The sequence below is a fragment of the Polypterus senegalus genome, chromosome 3 (assembly GCF_016835505.1).
Source record: "Polypterus senegalus isolate Bchr_013 chromosome 3, ASM1683550v1, whole genome shotgun sequence".
Taxonomy (NCBI): Eukaryota; Metazoa; Chordata; class Cladistia; order Polypteriformes; family Polypteridae; genus Polypterus; species Polypterus senegalus.
The window spans coordinates 256,856,454-256,875,543 of record NC_053156.1 but is presented as its reverse complement, the minus strand read 5'-3'; the positions used below and the strand labels follow the sequence as shown (position 1 = coordinate 256,875,543).

Here is a 19,090-nt window from a genome sequence, read left to right as displayed (position 1 = left end):
AATGCGGTTTAAACATTCCATTAAAGAATAAGATGTTAAAAATGTGTAAATAATTTTATCATCAGGTTCATCACGTGTCTATTAGTATTTCCAATTTAAACATACAGTATGAGGACAATACAATCCCTTGAATTACAGTATATATATTTAACTCCTCATATGTATTTGTTTAGCGATACTGTAGCACTCAAGATAGAAAAAAAAACAATATCTTCAATTATTTTTATATTTTCAAAGTATTTATGACATCCTAACACCACCACGAGCCCTGTGACAAATTGCATCTTAATGATAGTCTGTACCATTCACTACTTGATATAACTTATTTACATATGAATGTTTTTATACCTCATGTTTATATTGAATTGGTAAATTATTTAAAGTTTATTAAAAAAGCATGGCATCAAGTCAAGATTTCCTGCAACTTTCCAGCTTTTGCGTTATTTTTTTTTCCTTAATATATCTTTGGCACAGCTAGATATACATTTCAAAATAGAGGCAAACAACAATGCAACAGAAGTGACTTGGAACTCTGCTTATATTTACTGTCCATCTGCCACCAGTTATGAAAGGGAACTAAAATACAGTCTATAAATAAATTTAAAAAAATACAAGTAATTGCCCAAAAAAATACTATCACTTAATAAACACCACAACACATGCTTTAGTTCTTTTCTTTTTGTCATTGTCACTGTGCTTTGCATTAATAAGAGAAGCACCCATGTAAACCTTTATTAAATCTGACCAGCATAGAAATGCTGAGAATGAACAATGACACTTTCATAGTAGGGTTTACCTCTTAACTTCTGTATCATACTTTGAATGCCTAATAAACACTCCATAATATGGTATGCAAAAGTAAAATATTCCCCAGCAGTTAAAAAATAACTGATATTAATGATTTACTAATATAATTACACATTGTCATTATTTTCATGTGTACAGAATACAGTAAAATTCTTATTTAAATTTGCTGATCAGCACTAAACATGTCAGCATTCTCTAGTGCCATATTTACTACAGTCTTTGTGTAATAAATGGGGAATAATTAATAGATGTGCGATTTATTTTTACTTGTTGCAATTCAAACTGCATTTTACTACAAGAAGAATTTAACATAGTGCAACCTGCCACTGGTTATATAACATAGTCATTTGATCTACGTAATAAATTTTAATTAAAGTAATAAAAATAGAAAAAACCTGATCAGGTGTGGGTTCATGAATTCTGTTCGAACAGATCCCAGTATTTCATTATTGCCAAACTCTACAAGAGTCAATTCTCCAGCATTGAAAATCATGCACACCTAAACAGAAATTGATAAAACAGCATTATTAGCAGGTAGAAAATAAAGACAAAAACAATTTTATTTACTGTGTGGTACATAGTGCATATCCTTATTATATTATTAGAATGGATTTGTGGTTCCAGCTTAAAACAAAGAAGGGAAGATCTGGTTTTTAGAGGTGATCAGAGATTATGTCTAACCCTTACTCCATCACCCACCCCTCTCCCCAGTTTACTTTCATTTGTTATTCTAGTGGTTATACTGCATCCTAATGCCCCAATGTTTTCTCAAAGTTACTTTTGTGGGTAATATGAACTTTTAGAAAGAACAGTTTTACCAAAAAATGGCAGAAAAAAAGAAACACATTACAAATCAACAAATAGCATTTTCTGTCGTACATATGAAATATGCATATCCAGGTACATTACCACAAACTACACATTTATACCACAAGTGATATCATCATCATAAACACTTTTAGTTAAAGCATAAAAACAGTATTTACTGCATTTCTACTGTTTAAACTAAGTCAACAGATGTAAATGGATACAGATCTAAATGATACTATTTAAAATTAATTTTAACCTCATTAACAGCCAAACTTAATTTCAGTATTAAACATTTAATGGGTTGTACATAAAAAAAATCCATATCATACAATGCATGTTATTCAAGTATTCCTTTCACCATCACAGCATATTTTAATTTATATAAAATATTGATCTCTTGTGTGCTATGAATCTATTAAATCGTGTTTCTCCACCTGTAGTGTTTTCATTTACAGTACCTATGAAAATTATTCACTCCATTGGCCATTTTTACATTTTGCTGTTACAGTATATAACATTGAAGGACAGTGGATTGAATTGGGCTTATTTGATACTGATCAACAGAAAAAAGACTGTTTAAAGCCAACGTGAGCAGAGTTCTAGATAAAGTGGTCTAAATTAATTACAAATATAAAACACAGAATAATTGATCACATATTTTTTCACCCCCTTCAAGTCAGTATTTAGTAGATGCACCTTTGGCAGCAATTAAAGCCTTGAGTCTGCATGGTCAGATCTCTCTCTCAGCCTTACAAATCTGGACAGTGCAGATTTTTCTCACTCTTCTTTGTAAAATTGCTCTTGCTTTGAAAACAAAGCTTCTCCTAAGGCACATACAGTACATGTTTATTGCAGACTGCAACGTGTTTTCCTCCAGAATTTCCCAGTATTTAGCTGTATTCATTTTACCTTTTACCCTTACAATCTTTTTCTTTTCATCCCCGACTTTCTTTTAGCTGACATCAGAGTCTCCCATGCACCTTGTGGCAAACTCTATCCAAGATGTCACATACTTCTTTATCAAAAAAAGGGAGGCTTTATTTTTATCACCGTCTTATAAAGCTGTGATTAGTGAAGCACCCAGGCAACAGTTGCATGCATTCTCTCCAATCTGATTCACAGCAGCTTATAACTTCTTAAGAGTTTTCATAGGTCTTTTGTGGATAGCCTGCTCAAAGCAGATTTACGGATATACTAGACTTTACATTTCTTAATGAATGATTTAACTGGACGTCAAGGGATATTCAGTGACTTTGATATTTTATTACATCTACACTGTGTGCACAATTATTAGGCAAGTGAGTATTTTGACCATATCATCATTTTTAATGCGTATATTCCAACTCCAAGCTGTATTAACTTGAATGCTTATTGGATTTAAGCACGTCAGGTGATGTGTATTTGTGTAATGAGGGAGGGTGTGGCCTAAGGAGATCAACACCCTATATCAAGGTGTGCAGAATTATTAGGCAGCTAGTTTTCCTCAGGCAAAATGGGCCAAAAAAGAGATTTAACTGACTCTGAAAAGTCAAAAATTGTAAAAAGTCTTTCAGAGGGATGCAGCACTTTTGGAATTGCTAAGATATTGGTGTGTGATCACAGAACCATCAAACATTTTGTTGCAAATAGTCAACAGGGTCGCAAGAAACGTGTTGAGAACAAAAGACGCAAATTAGCTGCCAAAGATTTGAGAAAAATCAAACGTGAAGCTACCAGGAACCCATTATCCTCCAGTACTTTCATATTCCAGAGCTGCAACCTACCTGGAGTGCCCAGAAGTACAAGGTGTTCAGTGCTCAAAGACATGGCCAAGGTAAGGAGGGCTGAAACCCAACCACCACTGAACAAGAAACATAAGTTGAAACGTCAAAACTGGGCCAAGAAATATCTGAAGACAGATTTTTTTCAAAGGTTTTATGGACCGATGAGATGAGAGTGACTCTTGATGGACCAGATGGATGGACCTGTGGATCAGTAATGGGCACAGAGCTCCACTCTAACGTGGAGGTGGGGTACTGGTATGAGCTGGTATTTTTAAAGATGAGCTAGTTGGACCTTTTTGCATTGAAGATGAACTCAAAATCAACTCCCAAACCTACTGCCAGTTTTTCAAGACACTTTCTTCAAACAGTGATACAGGAAAAGACCATGATTTTTATGCAGGCCAATGCTCCATCACTTGCATCGAAGTTCTCCACTGCGTGGCCAGCCAGTAAAGGCCTTAAAGATGAAGGAATAATGACATGGCCCCCCTTCCTCATCTGACCTAAACCCTATCGAGAACTTGTGGGCACTTCTTAAACGCTAGATTTACGGGGAAGAAAAACAATACACCTCTCTGAAGAGTGTCTGGGAGGCTGTAGTCACTGCTCCACAAAAAGCTGATTGTCAACACATCAAGAAACTGACCGACTCCATGAATGGAAAGGCTTATGACTGTTATTGGAAAGAAGGGTGGCTATATTGGTCATTGATTTATTTTTTTTGAAATGTCAGAGATGTTCATTTGTAAATTTTGAGGTGTTTGTTTATTATTCTCACTATAACAGATGAAAATAAACAAGTGAGATGGGAAAATTTTCATTTTTCCTTTAGTTGCATAATAAATCTGCACACTAATAGTTGCCTAATAATTGTGCGCACATATGTATTCCCCTGATGATGTTCACACTCACATTTCCGTTGTGAAACATTCAGGTTTCAGGTTTATTAACATTTTGGATTGACTGCTAGCACTGTGTTTGTTCCATATTAAAATTAATCCTCAAAAATACAACTTGCCTAATAATTCTGCACTCCCTGTATACCCTGACTTGTGGACTAACCTATACAAGTGATTGTAAAGCACAATACTGACCTCAAATTGGACCTTCCAGATAAGATGCAATTATATTACAATCAATAGAAACCCCTTGACTACAGATAGGTCATCTCCAGTAAACTAAATTTGGAACTTCTAAAACCGCCTGAGTTTAGTGTGTCATATTAAAGGGGGCGAATACATATGAGATCAATTATTTTGAGTTTTAAATGTGCAATCAGTTTAGGTGACTTTCCAGAAATATTTTTTAACTTTGACATTAAAATGTCTTACTGTTATTCAGTGTCAAAAAAGCCAAATTAAATCCATTATGACTAAATGTATAATAACAATAAAATATGACAACTTACAAAGGGGGTAAATACTTTGTACAGAAACTATACCTTAAGAGCTGTACTTATTACAAAAAACAAAATTCAGTTGTACAAATAAAACCAAAAAACAGCCAACTCCAAATTTAGTCTGAAACGATGGTTAAGGAAAAATATACATATATATTTTATAAAAAAACATTTATTGGCATACCAAAAAAAATAATGAACATTTAGCCTTTCTAAATTTAATTAGCAGTAAATGTCTATGGTCATCATCTATGAAAGTCTCCTTTACATTGAAAATATTTTTTATCACAAAAGCCTTACATTTTCATTCTCAAAGAAAAATTTTTCATTTCCTCCAGAACCCTGCCAAGCCACCTACAAGAAAAATATGAACAGCATTATGTAAAAGCACGAAACAGTGTTATGAATAAATAAAAACTAATGCTTTCATTTATGTACAGTTTTAACTGATCAAAAACATTTAATGCATTACCCACTTTAAGCTTATGTGCTATTTCATATTAGCATTTGTATCAAAAATTCTGAAATGTTCAACTATAAATTAATATAGTTCTTCTGTGTTTATGGTGGCTGTAGTCTACAAAATGTTACATTGCTTGAAGTAAAACGTGACACCAAGTAATATTAAAAAATGAAAAATTGTGAAAAAATAATTAACGGTGAAAACTAGAAAAATCAGACACCATATCAGAAAGTCTTAACTGGCTGTCACACGAAATCTCACACTGTCCAAATCTCACAAAATTCGTAACATGAGTAAAACAGCAACTCATCTGTTGGGTAGTGCATACAAATTTACTGTGTTTAAATAAGGAGTCTTAAAAATAGTTTAGGTATAAAAGTACAGAAAAATATTAAAAACAGTTTGGATCCAAGTCAATGTCATCAATATCACCTGAGCGCTTATAGCACTAGTAAGACCTAGCTGGGAGACTGGGAGTCAGTGGTAGAAGATGGTAATTAGCTTTGATTGTCCATCAAAGGGAACTCACATATCAGTCAACACCTACTCATACCAGAAGCTTCCAGAGTTGCTGGAAAACTGTAGCCTTCGCAGCAAATACCCACAAGAAGGAATAATTTCTTTCCATCTAGCACATAATCATTCAAACGTGTACATACCACATCTAATGGTGCACACAATTACAAAATATATAAGAATAATTTTTAAAGCAACAAGAGAAAATGTGAAAAAGCATTTGAAATCTAACCTGTTAAAATGTTTACAAAATATATGATATCTTTAAAAAAATGTTATTTTCAAAAATGCAGGGATTATTAGCCATTAGAATTAGGACATGTGCCCATAACTGATTAAAAATAGAATGATTGCCTTTTAGTTGCTACTGCTTATATAAACATGGCATAAAAACAACTAAATAAATCCCTCTATTTTCTGTATTTGATAAAGCTGTACAAATGGCTTCCAAAACAGGCTCTTTGGCATTAAAGGGACAAGGTTATGAATGTTGTACAAGGAATAGTGTGCACTATACAAGTGACATGTGTCCAATGAAGGTGGAACATGAAGCAAAAAGTGGAAATAAAATAGATGAGAATGATTGGGTGGATGTATGGATCATTATAGAGTGAGAGGAAGATGAATATTGACTTGATAAAAACTTGATGTTTAAGCAATAGGTGTTGTGCTGAGGAGAAATGGGCTAAGGTGGTTTGGACAAGTGGAGTGAAAGTCTGAGGATGATTGAGTGGAAAGCATGAGGCCCAGCCATTGTTGATGAATGACATGAGAAAAATGACTTTTAAACCAAAGAATGTCCAAGACCATGGAGAGTGAAGGATACAGATTTGGGGCACTAACCTGGAAAATGGCTTTTGAACCAGTAATGATGAATCTAACATGATGTGGCATACAGGGTTTTCCACTGGAGTACACTGGTAAATTAGGAGTGAAATAAAATACTAAAATATTTTCTATTGCTCTGCTTATGCTAGCAAATCTGACATAACCTTTAGATGTCAGCAAAACATATTCCAGTTTTGATTGAGCAAAATAATTTTGTTGTATCTGATGGGTGTTCTTTATTTTTAGACATATTTAAATTTTTCAGAGTACTAGAAAATATTCTCTAAGAGCCTAAAGAAACTAATTCCTGAAATTACGGTTATGAAAGTAGAATTGACTGATGAATGAGTAATTCCATGAAGCTAAGTAAAACTGCTCTTTTATAATGCAAGGAAGCACATGAAGCACATTCAGTACCACATGAAACCAATTTAGCTTAATTAAAAACAAATGTAGGATTTATGAGTTATTAAAATGCAGACAGTGAACAAGAAAAATGATGCCCAAGAACCGCTGCATGTTTTAATTGCAAGTTTTTCATATGTGTGCAGAGTTTAATGAGATTCTTATTTGCATATCTCACATAGACTAGACGCTAGTGTAATGCTAAAACAGACAATGAATAGAACACTGTACATTAGACACAACATCAGACAATATACAAAACAAATGCACTTCTGATCTGTTCAAGCAGTTGTCATCACAAGCAGTAACAGAGTAGCCTCATGAACTAATAGTAAAAATATACATTGAACCTTGTGGTGTCAGTGTCATTTGTCAGAATGAATGGAACAGAGAAGTGACAGGGTTCTTCAATAAAACTGTTTGTCTTTCAAAGGCAGCATAATAAATATAGTAAAAGTGTACTGAATATGTCATTAACAGAAGGAGCAGATACAATACCGCAAACTGTGCCGTAAGAGGTGTCTAGGTGAACTGCAAACATTATGGAAGTAATAACCTCCTGTCCACTCTTACACAAAGAGAAACTCCAAAGGGTAGGGGAAAAAGATCATGCACTACATTGCACCACAAACAAAAAAAGTTTGATAACCAGAGATCTAATGAATTTGGCAAGTACAGATTTTTTTCAGATATCTTAGTCAGTAAAGTTGTTGGTAGGCCTTCTTGACAATAGCCAAGATCTGTTGTTCCCATTTAAGGTCATCAAGTAACACCAAGAAATTTAAAGCTGCTGACCCCCTACATAGGATTTCCACTCACAAAAAAGGGAGTATGATATGCACTTTGCTTTTTACAGTCTAGGTTATAGGTTAAATTGGTAGTATTTGTTACTCACACCAAGCCAGCCAACAATATTTTTGAGACTTAATAATCTACCAATTGCTCTTATTAACTTGCAACTTCAAGAAACATAGAAGTTTTGAAGGAAGGACCAATAGGACTGTCCTGCACTACACAAATTTGCCTCAGTATTGTTATTGAGTGGAATACTGGGCTGAACGTAATCATTCTGACATGTTAACTATACGTTTCTCATGTTACATAGCACATTGACTTAATTTAATATACAGTGTTGCATTTATTTTAGAGACTTGACATTTTCCAAAACAACTGGCAACTGGCAATTATTTTAGTTTAAATCAGTATGTCATGTTTGATTACTACTTTACTCTGGCATGTCTTTTTACAAAAATTGTTATACAAAATCCAAACCATTACCTCACTCAGTTTGTTGGAAATGAGGTCTCCAAGTAGCAATGTGTCTGATGTATGAGCTACCAGATAGCGATCCTTTCCCATGATCTTAACTTCATCTATCTCATAACCATAGTGGGATTTCAATACCACCCTTGTACCAGAAGACAGGTTCTTCACAATAACCTTTAAAAAAAAAAAAATTTTTTTAAACATATCTGCAATAAATTCAAAAAAAAAGTAAATACTGTATATACATATATACACATTGGAGATGAGCAAACATTAACAAGTTTTTTTTTAAGAACACGGTGTTTAAAACTTGATTTTAATATAGACCTTTGAAAACTTTTCAACAAAATGGTTATACATTTTTGAAGAACAGATCTGAGATATGTGCATGTTTTTGCATTTGGGATTCTCAACATATGCAAGTAACACACTCTACTTGATCCTTCTAAAATGGTGTATTGCTACTGTAAGTTATTTTTGCATATACCCAAAATCATATTAAGCATCTGTCGAAACATGGGAACATTATATATGGTTTATTTAGCATTCATCAACTGGTCATGCTGTCTAAACATGCAACCATGAAATCGAGTAAGCAGGTTGGAAGATGGGTAGATGGATGGGAATATTAAAAGGAAATTGCTTCTCTGTCTTAAAGTGCTTCTTGCATTGGTTTCATATTCTGAGTGAGTGATGGACAAGTGGATTATTAGTATACTGATGATAATTTGTATTTACAGTGACACAAAGCAGGGCATATAAAGAAGTACAGCAAGATTTTATTTCTACTGAAGACCAGGCTTGTGTATGTTCATCAGTTGGTGTAGATTTCCACGTCCTTATAGTTTGTATATTAGCCGCTCAGTAATACAATTGAAAGTTAGGTAGTGTTGTGTCCCCTTCTGCTTTAGGTTGTTGTAGAGTCACCCTGTGGATGCGTGGATGTTTCTAAGTCCAAATAAATGAGGTTATAATTAAGTCTAATTTCGTAAAGAACGATTTATTAATGTATATTGGGATGTGCGGAAATAAATAAAAAGCTTGGAAAGGAAGTTCATCATGACTGTATTGATTCTATCTGCTAATGTCAGATGGAGGGTAGACCATCATTCACATTTAGTTTAATTTTTTCCATGCAGACAGCAACATTTTGTTGAAAAATATCTTTATATTAACTTGTGATGTTTACAACTAGGTATGTAGACTGATCTGCTAAAATAAATGGAAAGGTGTCCAGTCTAATATTGTGTGCTAGATGGTTCATTGGAAAAAGCACACTTTTATTCAAATTAATTTTGAGTTCATATATCTTTTGAAATTCTGCTAGTGCATTGAGGACTGCTGGTACGAAGGTCTGTGGATCTGATATACATACAGTATAATATCATCTGCATATAGTGATATTTTCTGTTCAAGTCCTTCTCTGATAATACCTATTATCTCTGATATATTTTGAATTGCAATAGCCAATGGCTCAATGGCAATTTCAAAGAGCAATGGTGATAGGGGGATCCTTGTTGAGTACAACAATCTAGTTTAAAGTAGTCTGAAATAATGTTAATTCAATCAGAGTCTTCTGGACTAGTATAGAGTAGTCTGATCCATGTACATATATTTGAGCCAAACCCACATTTATGCAAAGTGGCGAATAGGTAGTCCCATTTATACATGTCAAATGTGTATTTTTGCATCCAAAGATAATAAAATCTCTGGTGTGTTACATTTTATGGGCATGTTTATTAGATTAAACAAACATCGAAGATCAGAAGCTAAGTGTATGCATTCAATATATCAGGTTTAGTCTTGTCATATTACAGAGGGAAGCACTTAGTCAATCCTTATAGATAGAACTGTGCAGAATAATTCAGAAGTGAAATTGGTCTGTATGATGCACATTGTAATAAGTCCTTATTTTTCTTTAGAAAGATGGTAATTAATTCTTGCCAAAAACTTTGAGGTGGAATTTTATTGTCTCTAGCATCTGTAAACTTTGCTAATAGTAGTGGAGCTAACTTATTTGAATTTTTTTATTTTTAATTCCACTGGACACCCATCAGATCCTGCTGCCTTCCCACACTGGAGTGAGTTTACAGCATCCAGTATTTCTGAGAGTGTCAGGGGTTAGTCCAGTTCCTCTGCACTAACAGTATATAGCTGTGGTATATGTAATGTGTAAAAACTTATTAGATTGTGTTTTATCATCTTTAAAATGCACAGAATACAAGGACTTATAGTACTCTGTAGATGTGTGGGATATTTTTTATGGTCAGTAATTTTATCTCCATCTATGTTGATAATTTCTGCTATTGTGTTACAAACTTTCTGAAGCATTTTCTAAACTACATGTAAAAGAGCTATGAAAAATATGTGTTCATACGCTTTCTGAATCAGCTTACTGGGTACACTAAATCAATGTGGAAGTTAATATGTGTTATGCTTTACACATAAAAAACATCTTCAAGGTAACTTTTTAGAATAAACCAAAACCACATTGTGGAACTTCTAATCAGTGTACTAAAAACAACAAAATTGGCAACAAACTGTCTTCAACAGCCTAGGTTGTGAAAAATGTTAACTTGTCCACTTAGAATTGTATTCATTTGTATAAGACAGATTGTCAAATATAATAAACACTCTTGATTAACAGGCCAAGGCAGCTGACCTGGATATTACAGTTTTTTAGGATAGGGCCTCAGTGGTACTCTTTCATAGATCTGAAGCAAACCAGTTGTTTTTTGCTCCTAAAATACATTATTTCTCATTATAATTAGAATAACAACAAGAAATAGTTCTATATTTGATCTACCCAAGTTAAAATGTTGAAAATACAGTATTAATTCACTTCTGGAGCAGTGATACAAAATAAGCAAAATTGCTATATCAAAAAATTAACCTTACCTGGCTAAGCCCTACATAAGTCATTTCAAATTTCTTTTTGTAAATACTTCTGCGAATACAGCAGTCAAATTGTTCCACTCCACCACATAATGTCCCCTGAAAAAAATCACCACATAAGAAAACAAACACCATTAAAAACAATCCCAATAGGGTGGTTTATAATATTTTGAAGCGGGAAAAATAAACAGTAAAAGAAAAAAAAAAAGCAAATTATGATATTACCACTTATAAAATTCATAACCTAACACACACTACATTTTTGTTTCTATTTTGATTTCTCAGTATCCTTATATTTACAAGGCATTATGTTTCAAGTATATTGGTAGAAGGAACTCATAAGTAATACATCCTGGCACGTTTTAAAGCATCTTCCATAAAGAAATTAATTTTTTCTTGTTGCATAGATGCCAGCAAATTAAAAATTCATACATTAAAAAGCAACTTTTAAGAGGTTTAAAATGTAATGGTTTAAGGATTTCATTTGAATAAATTAAATGACAAAATTTACATTGACGCACAATTTCCAACTGCTATGTTCGGGATCATTGTAACTCTTAATATTGTTATGATAAAGAAGCATAATACAATTAACTTTTCCCACCCTACTCTAAAAACGTGCTAATTCCTTTCACTCCTGATAACATATCGGTCCAATAAAAGTGAGTGTGGGTGTGTGCCTGAGCATACCTTATGGAGGAGTGGTGTGTCATCAATGGGTTATACAGAAACTAAGTCCTTGACTGCTGTATTAGCTATACCTCAGCAATATCCAGGGTCTAATTAGAATTACATTTTGTTTCATTATACTGACTAGTACTTTAATCAATATTTTAGGACACAAGGGGGTTTACTACACAGAGAATATTTAGGTGCATAAACTGAAAGCATAGGTTTAAGACTTGTCCTTCCCATTACCCCACATTTACCACATCCTAACTCACCACACACAGTCTTGATCCATCTTTCTTCCATGCCAATGCAGTTATTGTATAAATATTTTCAATTTCCATTGGTTTTGACTCTTCCCAAGCATTTCTACGAGGGCTCCAGTTAAAAACCCTTAGCCTGAAGGAAGAGGCAGATGATAAACGAAAAAAAGTCTACCTTCTAAATAATACTATAAATGTTTTTCACAATTTTGACTAGACACTATCTTATTAAAATAATAAAATCATTAAAAATAAAATAAAAAAAAACAACAACACTGACCTGTCATAACTGCCAATAACAACAGATTGGCCGCTTGGGCTGGCAGAAGCTACTGTAAACTCTTTCTCAGAAATGTCACGGCTATAGTCAAAGGTCTGGAGGATATGCCCTTCTCTGCCATATGCCACAATTTTTTGATCACAACCAGCAGCAAGTATACCATAAGCAGACCAAGCCAAAGCATACGGAGGACAAGAATGAGAGAACAGTTTACCCTAAAATAAGAAAACAATTATTATTCTGATGTCATTCATTTTTAATTCAATATTAAAAGTTTAAAATGCACAATTTAAAAATATGTTTTCTAAGGTTTTCATACTAAAACAATCAACAACCTGAGAGTCTCCAGAGCCTTCATCATCAAAGAAATAACGAACAACTGTACCATCAGCATGACCTGACAGGATGCCTCTTCCAGACACACTATAATAAATAAATCTTAATTAATAAAAAACAACATCTTTGAATCATATATAATTGTGTTAAGAAACAAAAAAGGAAACTTGCTTACTTTGACACTAAAGAAACAACATAAGAGTCTGTTCCATAAATTGTTTTTGATTTGTTTGATTTTGTATCAGCAAGTCGAATCTGAAAATGAAAAACACCTAATTTAAAGCAGCAGAGGATTGCTGGGGTAAAAAAAAATGAAAAAAACAACAATTACAGAATTTTACTCATGTAGTTAGACAAAAACTTAACAAGGAAATAAATGTTATTGGCAAATTGGTCTAATTTGCATGAGTGGGCGGGGTCAGAAAGTTAAATTTTGAGATTATTTTTGTAAATGGCTAGGGTCCAATAACTCACAGAGCAAAACCTTTAAATGGATTTCCTTAAACTATATACATGTTGAACTTTAGAAAAATATATATAAATAGGGCTTATTTGGCTATATGCTTTGCATTTTTTCTTTTCAGGTAAAACAACAGTACAGACTGTGAAAGGCTGGGTTTGTTTGCATCTGCAAATGAAAAAAAAGTTAACAGGTTATATCCAAGCTGAATAAGAAAAAGGTAAGAGACACAATAAAAATGTTTTAAAACATGCTATGAAATGCATAAATGTTTTTAAAAGTTTTTTGTCAAATAAGAAAGAATTATTTACTATCTATGCTTTGGGCTTAAACCTTCATATTGTCTCTAAGAATAGAAATAATCGATTATTTTAAATTGGGAATATCTTTCCATAACTTTTAAAATGTTTGCTTTTTCTGTTTTTAAAAATGTTATATTTTTTCCCCACATGTTTAAAAAACATGCGCCAACATCAGTTGAACTTTAGCAAAAATACTTTCCGCTCAGCAGATACCACACTTTTACATTCCTGTTTGACACCCATTTGTGCTTTTCTTTTTTAGATAGACTGTTAAATAGCCATAATTGGTTGATTCCCACTTCATTGTCCAATTATATCAACACTTGGTTAGGACTAATTGTGACTGACATGTCTTTGGTTGAATAACATGTAACTATCTGTGAAATTGAGACTTTTACACTTGAAATGAAGACATGTCACTGTCATTAGTGCACTGAAATGCAAATTGACATTTTAGTCTTTACAGAATTGTGCACAACTTCAAGGAAAATAGTTCAAAACAAGGAGTCATGTCCAAGCCAATTTTTATGCACAACAGATTTAAAAATAACCCAATTGTGTATGAAACCACCCAATCTGGCAACTATTATAGAGTTTTGCATTATGCAACTAGCAGACACAAATCAAAAGGGATTTAAATACAACTGTTCTATGATATGCTTACAGTCGTCCTACATTTCTTCATCAGCAAAACAAAAATGTGATAAATATCATTGGCTTTCAAAAACATCATACAGAATATTATATTTGTTAGGTGAAGAATAATAAAAAAAGTTATAAAAATTACAAAACAGAGAGAAAAAAAAAACAAAATCAAAGACTGATGAACTGGAACTGCTATCTTAAATATTAAGCCATGTTAGCAAAGTAGTTATTTATTGCTGCATGCTGTTTTGCAGTGCCTTTTTGTGAAACTGGGAAACAGAACAATATTTCAAAATGTCTATGTCCCACCAGCAAGAGAATTCATTTCTGCTTTGAGGATATTCTTTTTTTTTTTGGCTTTGCTTCCAGTAACCTAGCATGTCAACATCTAGCCATGAATAACCATTCCTTCTGTGAGGGTGTGTATGTCACATCCTGTGCGTGAACCAGCCTTGACACAGGTTGGTTCAAGCACCAACACATGTTTATTATACATTATTTACAACTATGTACAAATACCACGCACACAACCCAGTGCCACTGCACCACACACCCAAAAGTCCGGGCTCTCAACAGTCCTTTCTCTGCTGCCTCCACTCCTCTCCTCCGAGCTCTGTCCTCTTCCACCTGACTCCAGCTACTGAACAGAGGGAGGTGGCCCCTTTTAAGTCCACCCGGCCGTGCTCCAGGTGCCTCCTGATGAGCTTCCGGTGTCACTTCCTGGTGTGGCGGAAGTGCCGCACAAGCACCTGGAAGCACTCTGGATGTCCCTGGTAATACTTACGCCAGCACCTCCGGGTGTGGCGGAAGTGTTGACGTCCAGGGCTTCTTCGAGGTTCAAGTGCCCCCTGGCGGTAACCATGGGCCCCTATAGGGTTGAGCTTCCAAGCTCCGTTCCTGTGGCCCACGTACCAACCAGAGAGGCTGCCCTCTTGTGGTGCGGAGGAGGCGTAATCCCTCTACCGGTCCTTCCAGGCGTCCCAGCTGGGTACCGCCTGCGGCCGCTCGCCACGCCTGATATAACACTTAACATGTTATGTTAATCTCAAAGACTCTGAAGGTTCTTCTTCTGTTTTATTAGCATTTCAGATTAATCAAGAGGGACTGTATTTTATTCATATGCAAAACTTAACTGAACACAGCTTGATTTGTTTTAGGCAAAATGTGTTTTGCTCTTTTGTATAATAAATATATTAATTATTAAAGGAATTGGTTTTCCTCTTCTCCTTTTGTGAACATTTTTTAAATTTTAACTGCAGCAGCAGTCTTCCCATTTTGAATTTCTGCAGGCTGGAATGCTTGTCTTTAGAGTTGGGGGCCAGGCAGCCTGGAGGTTAGGCCTATCCAGCAAACCCAGACCACTGTAAAAGGAAGGTCTGGCCTTTTGTGGAGTTTTTGGAGCCCTGTTCACCTTTTTTGTACTTCACTTATGATGGAGAACATAACTCCTCTATCTCAGATTATGAAACACTGTCTAACATATGAAATATTTAGACAGTTTTATACATTGAAAATATTTAGATATATTTAAGGATACTAAAAACAATTAAACATACAGCAGTCATATGAAAAGGGAGAAATGGATTCTTACCTTTCCGTCTGCCAATCCAAAAACAATATCATATTCAGCTGGCCAAATCAAACAGATTACTGCACTCTGCAAAAAAAGAAAGTGTTGCAAACAGAAACCTTTTTCTCTTTGTATACAAATTTTATATTATACTGTAAATTCATTTGTGGATTCTAATTCTAACTAATTGCTTTAAGCTATCTTAAGTAAGAATAAGTTTGAATAAAAATACAATATGTTTTAAAATTAGCACAGATAACCATAAAAAATAACTGTAACTGTTTAAAAACAGTTTTAACATTTTTTAGTAAATTATAAAAGAATAATTAAACCACTTACCGTTTGTACAAATTTATTACAGATAACCTTCTTATCACCCCTGCAAGATAAGGTACTTGAAGATTATTTCAGCAAGTAAAACCAGAGAAAATATAAACTCTAATCTTAAAGAGAAAAGATCCCACTGATGCAAATGCCTTTCAAATGTTACATGTTACCATTCAGCATTATATGCAAACGGTAGGGAGGGCACTTGCGGAGTTAAATCACTTAATTCAAGGGGACAAAATATGAGCAGAGGTGAAATTTCACTACTTGAAAAATAATTACTAAACTCTCTAAGACTCTCTAAGTCTTCCAAAGCAAACATTTTCAATAAACAGTTGTACTTCTAATGTAATTGAAATTAACACTTTTGTTATTAAGTAAGTCTATTTATACACATCACTACAATACCCTATGCCACTACCACTTTACTTGTAAAATACATACATTTCATTTTCATCTGCATGTACTATTTCTGGTCAGTCTCTTTTAAACTTTGAATGGTTATACCTGTCATTATTCAAACTGCAGATGATTTTGGGTTTCAGTCAAACTAAGACATCATCATTTAACTGAGGTAAGAATTTGGGGAAACCGCTATATTATATTCTCTCCAGATCCATACTGAATGACTTTATGGAAAATTAAATTTAAAAACTTATCTCTTACTTATTTTAATGATTTCTCTCTTCTCTTAGTTTAGTTATGAAAAGTGTGCTTAAAGCAGAACTTACCAATCTTCTCCAATTTTATAGACAAAAATTACATTATCACTTTGTCCAATGGCAATTTTTGTTGAATCAGGAGAAAATGCCATAGCATTCACGACATAGCTCTTCTTTCCATACTAATGGGAAGACAAAAAGAGCACAGACATTGAAAAACAAAAACCACAACTATGCAAGATATTAAAATAAAAAACAGCAGTCTAAATTCAAAATGTATATTGACAAATATGCTATAGCACATAGTATATAGCATTTCAAATATATCTTGGCTGGTACAATGATTTTTAGATTGCAGAGTTTAAAAGTATTAAAAAAAGTCAAATTAATGTCTTAAATTTACTTGTTAAAGACATGTTCATTGCTTTTTTTAATTAGTAAAGTGCAAATGATTATTTCACAAAATCTTAACTTTACATAAAAATTAATATTATAGGTGTACAGAGAGCCTGATCTTTACCTTAAGCTAAAGGGAGGAAGCAACCATGATGATGCCAATCCATTACAGGTTACACTTATGCACATACATTGTATTCACACTCACTTTTATGAAGACAATTCACAGATACAGTTAGCTTCCACAGGACTTAAACAGATGTACTGGGATATGACAAGTATGTGCAAACATGGCTCAGATTATGATCAAGTAGAATCAAACATACTATAGGTCCCTAGAGATGTGAGACAGTAGTGTTTTATTTTTCACCATGCCACGAAAAATTACAGCTCACCTAATAATTTAGAGACCAGTTATTATAGCAGGTAACACTTACAAAAGCATGGAAGCTAACCTACTAAACAACAGAGGTATCTTAATATGAGCAAGTAGAGGGCAGTAACTCAATCGTGTATATCTGTGTCTTGCATAGTAAAAAAATAGATGGCCCTGACTTTTTACACATTCTGAAAAATCTCCAGATTGGTCAGTAAGTGACCAGTGCCAGTGCTAGGTTATTTTGCGCTCTAGGGCAAGCTTATTAGTGCACCAACCAACTGTTCTGTAGCTATAGCCGTGAGGCTGGACTTTCCACCTGTTTATGATCTGCTCCCTATGTGAAAGCCTAATTCATCTTAATGGTAGCGACGACACTGCATGTGACATTGTTGGCAGTGGGCCACATATACAAATATATGCAAAATTTGGTAAAATACTCTTTTCAGTGATTTTGGCTATATTGGCTCAGTGGATAAAGTGTTCAGATTTTATAAGAAAGATTGAAGGTTTAATTAATAGATTCCTTAAATGATTAAAAAAACAACTCTTACAATTTGAAAATTTCTCCAATTATAACCATTACCCTATTTACTTTAATCAACTTTTATATGATGTGTTATTTTCTTCCCATAGTTAAGCTGGTTAGAAATTTCACTTTAACTAATCTATTCATTTTAATTGAATTAAATTTAATTGAATTAAATTGATTATTTTATGGGTACTCCACAACTTTTTTTTTTTAGTCATATATGACCAACAAAATCTTGGCACAAAAAAAATGTTACTTTTTAGTGCATTTTTGAAAAAATCATGTCACTTAAAATCTTTTTTATATATATTATTTTAAGCAAAAAAATATGAATGCACCAAGAAACATCTAGCAGCCAGTATGTACTTGTACTTGCCAAAAACAAGAACGCATCGATTCTGAAAACTGCTGAAATAAGGCACCTTGAATACAAACTGCATGTAGTTATAATATACCTAACTTATATTTAGCTGTCCCAATAGTGAATGCTTAACTTTGCTACCTCACAGGCCTAGAGACTTCAGTTTGAAAATGGTCGCATTTTTAGGAGTTTACTATTAAGAAATTTGCATTTCAGATGAACTGATTAATTAGTCTTTGTGACTAGGTGAGTGTGTGTGTGAGGTTTAGCAATCTCTGGATTTGTGTCCCATTCAAGATAGCAACTTAATGCACATTGCAGGAATCTAAGACAAACTTGTTTTTTCTTTAGGCCTATTACTACATAAGGATGATTAAACCAGCATGGATTAATATCCCAGGGGACTATTTTTTTCTGCCATTCAGTGTCAAAGTCAAAATATTATCACTAGCAAGCAACTGTTTTAATACTGTATTTACTTATTCTAATAAAACTTATCTAATTTAATGATGAATAGATTACATCAGAAAAATTGTTTCACCTGTTGAACAACTAAATGCTAGTCACAACTTCAAATTGTTGTTACATATATGTACATTTTATAACATTAGCTTACTTTTAAGTTTAATTGGAAAAACTCTATGTAAAACTACAATTTATTTTTTTTTTCATTTCATTAGAAGATGGAGTATAGGACAACTATTTAAAAATACAAAATGGAAAAACACAACGTGCACAGTATCATTTTCACTTCAGTAC

At 33.6% G+C, this 19,090-nt stretch overlaps 1 protein-coding gene across 1 annotated transcript in view; it reads right to left on the bottom strand.

Moving 5' to 3' along the window:
- The window catches only part of ift172 (intraflagellar transport 172), a 119,497-nt gene that overhangs the window by 84,545 nt on the left and 15,862 nt on the right, over window positions 1-19,090 (bottom strand). The window contains exons 3-13 of the mRNA XM_039748938.1: window positions 16,736-16,848; window positions 16,017-16,056; window positions 15,699-15,764; window positions 12,876-12,955; window positions 12,700-12,787; window positions 12,365-12,579; window positions 12,097-12,220; window positions 11,156-11,251; window positions 8,270-8,431; window positions 5,080-5,133; window positions 1,203-1,306 (exon numbers count right to left, since the gene is read on the bottom strand). Of these exons, the coding sequence (XP_039604872.1) occupies window positions 1,203-1,306; window positions 5,080-5,133; window positions 8,270-8,431; window positions 11,156-11,251; window positions 12,097-12,220; window positions 12,365-12,579; window positions 12,700-12,787; window positions 12,876-12,955; window positions 15,699-15,764; window positions 16,017-16,056; window positions 16,736-16,848 (1,142 nt within the window). The remainder of the gene's footprint in view (window positions 1-1,202; window positions 1,307-5,079; window positions 5,134-8,269; window positions 8,432-11,155; window positions 11,252-12,096; window positions 12,221-12,364; window positions 12,580-12,699; window positions 12,788-12,875; window positions 12,956-15,698; window positions 15,765-16,016; window positions 16,057-16,735; window positions 16,849-19,090) is intronic.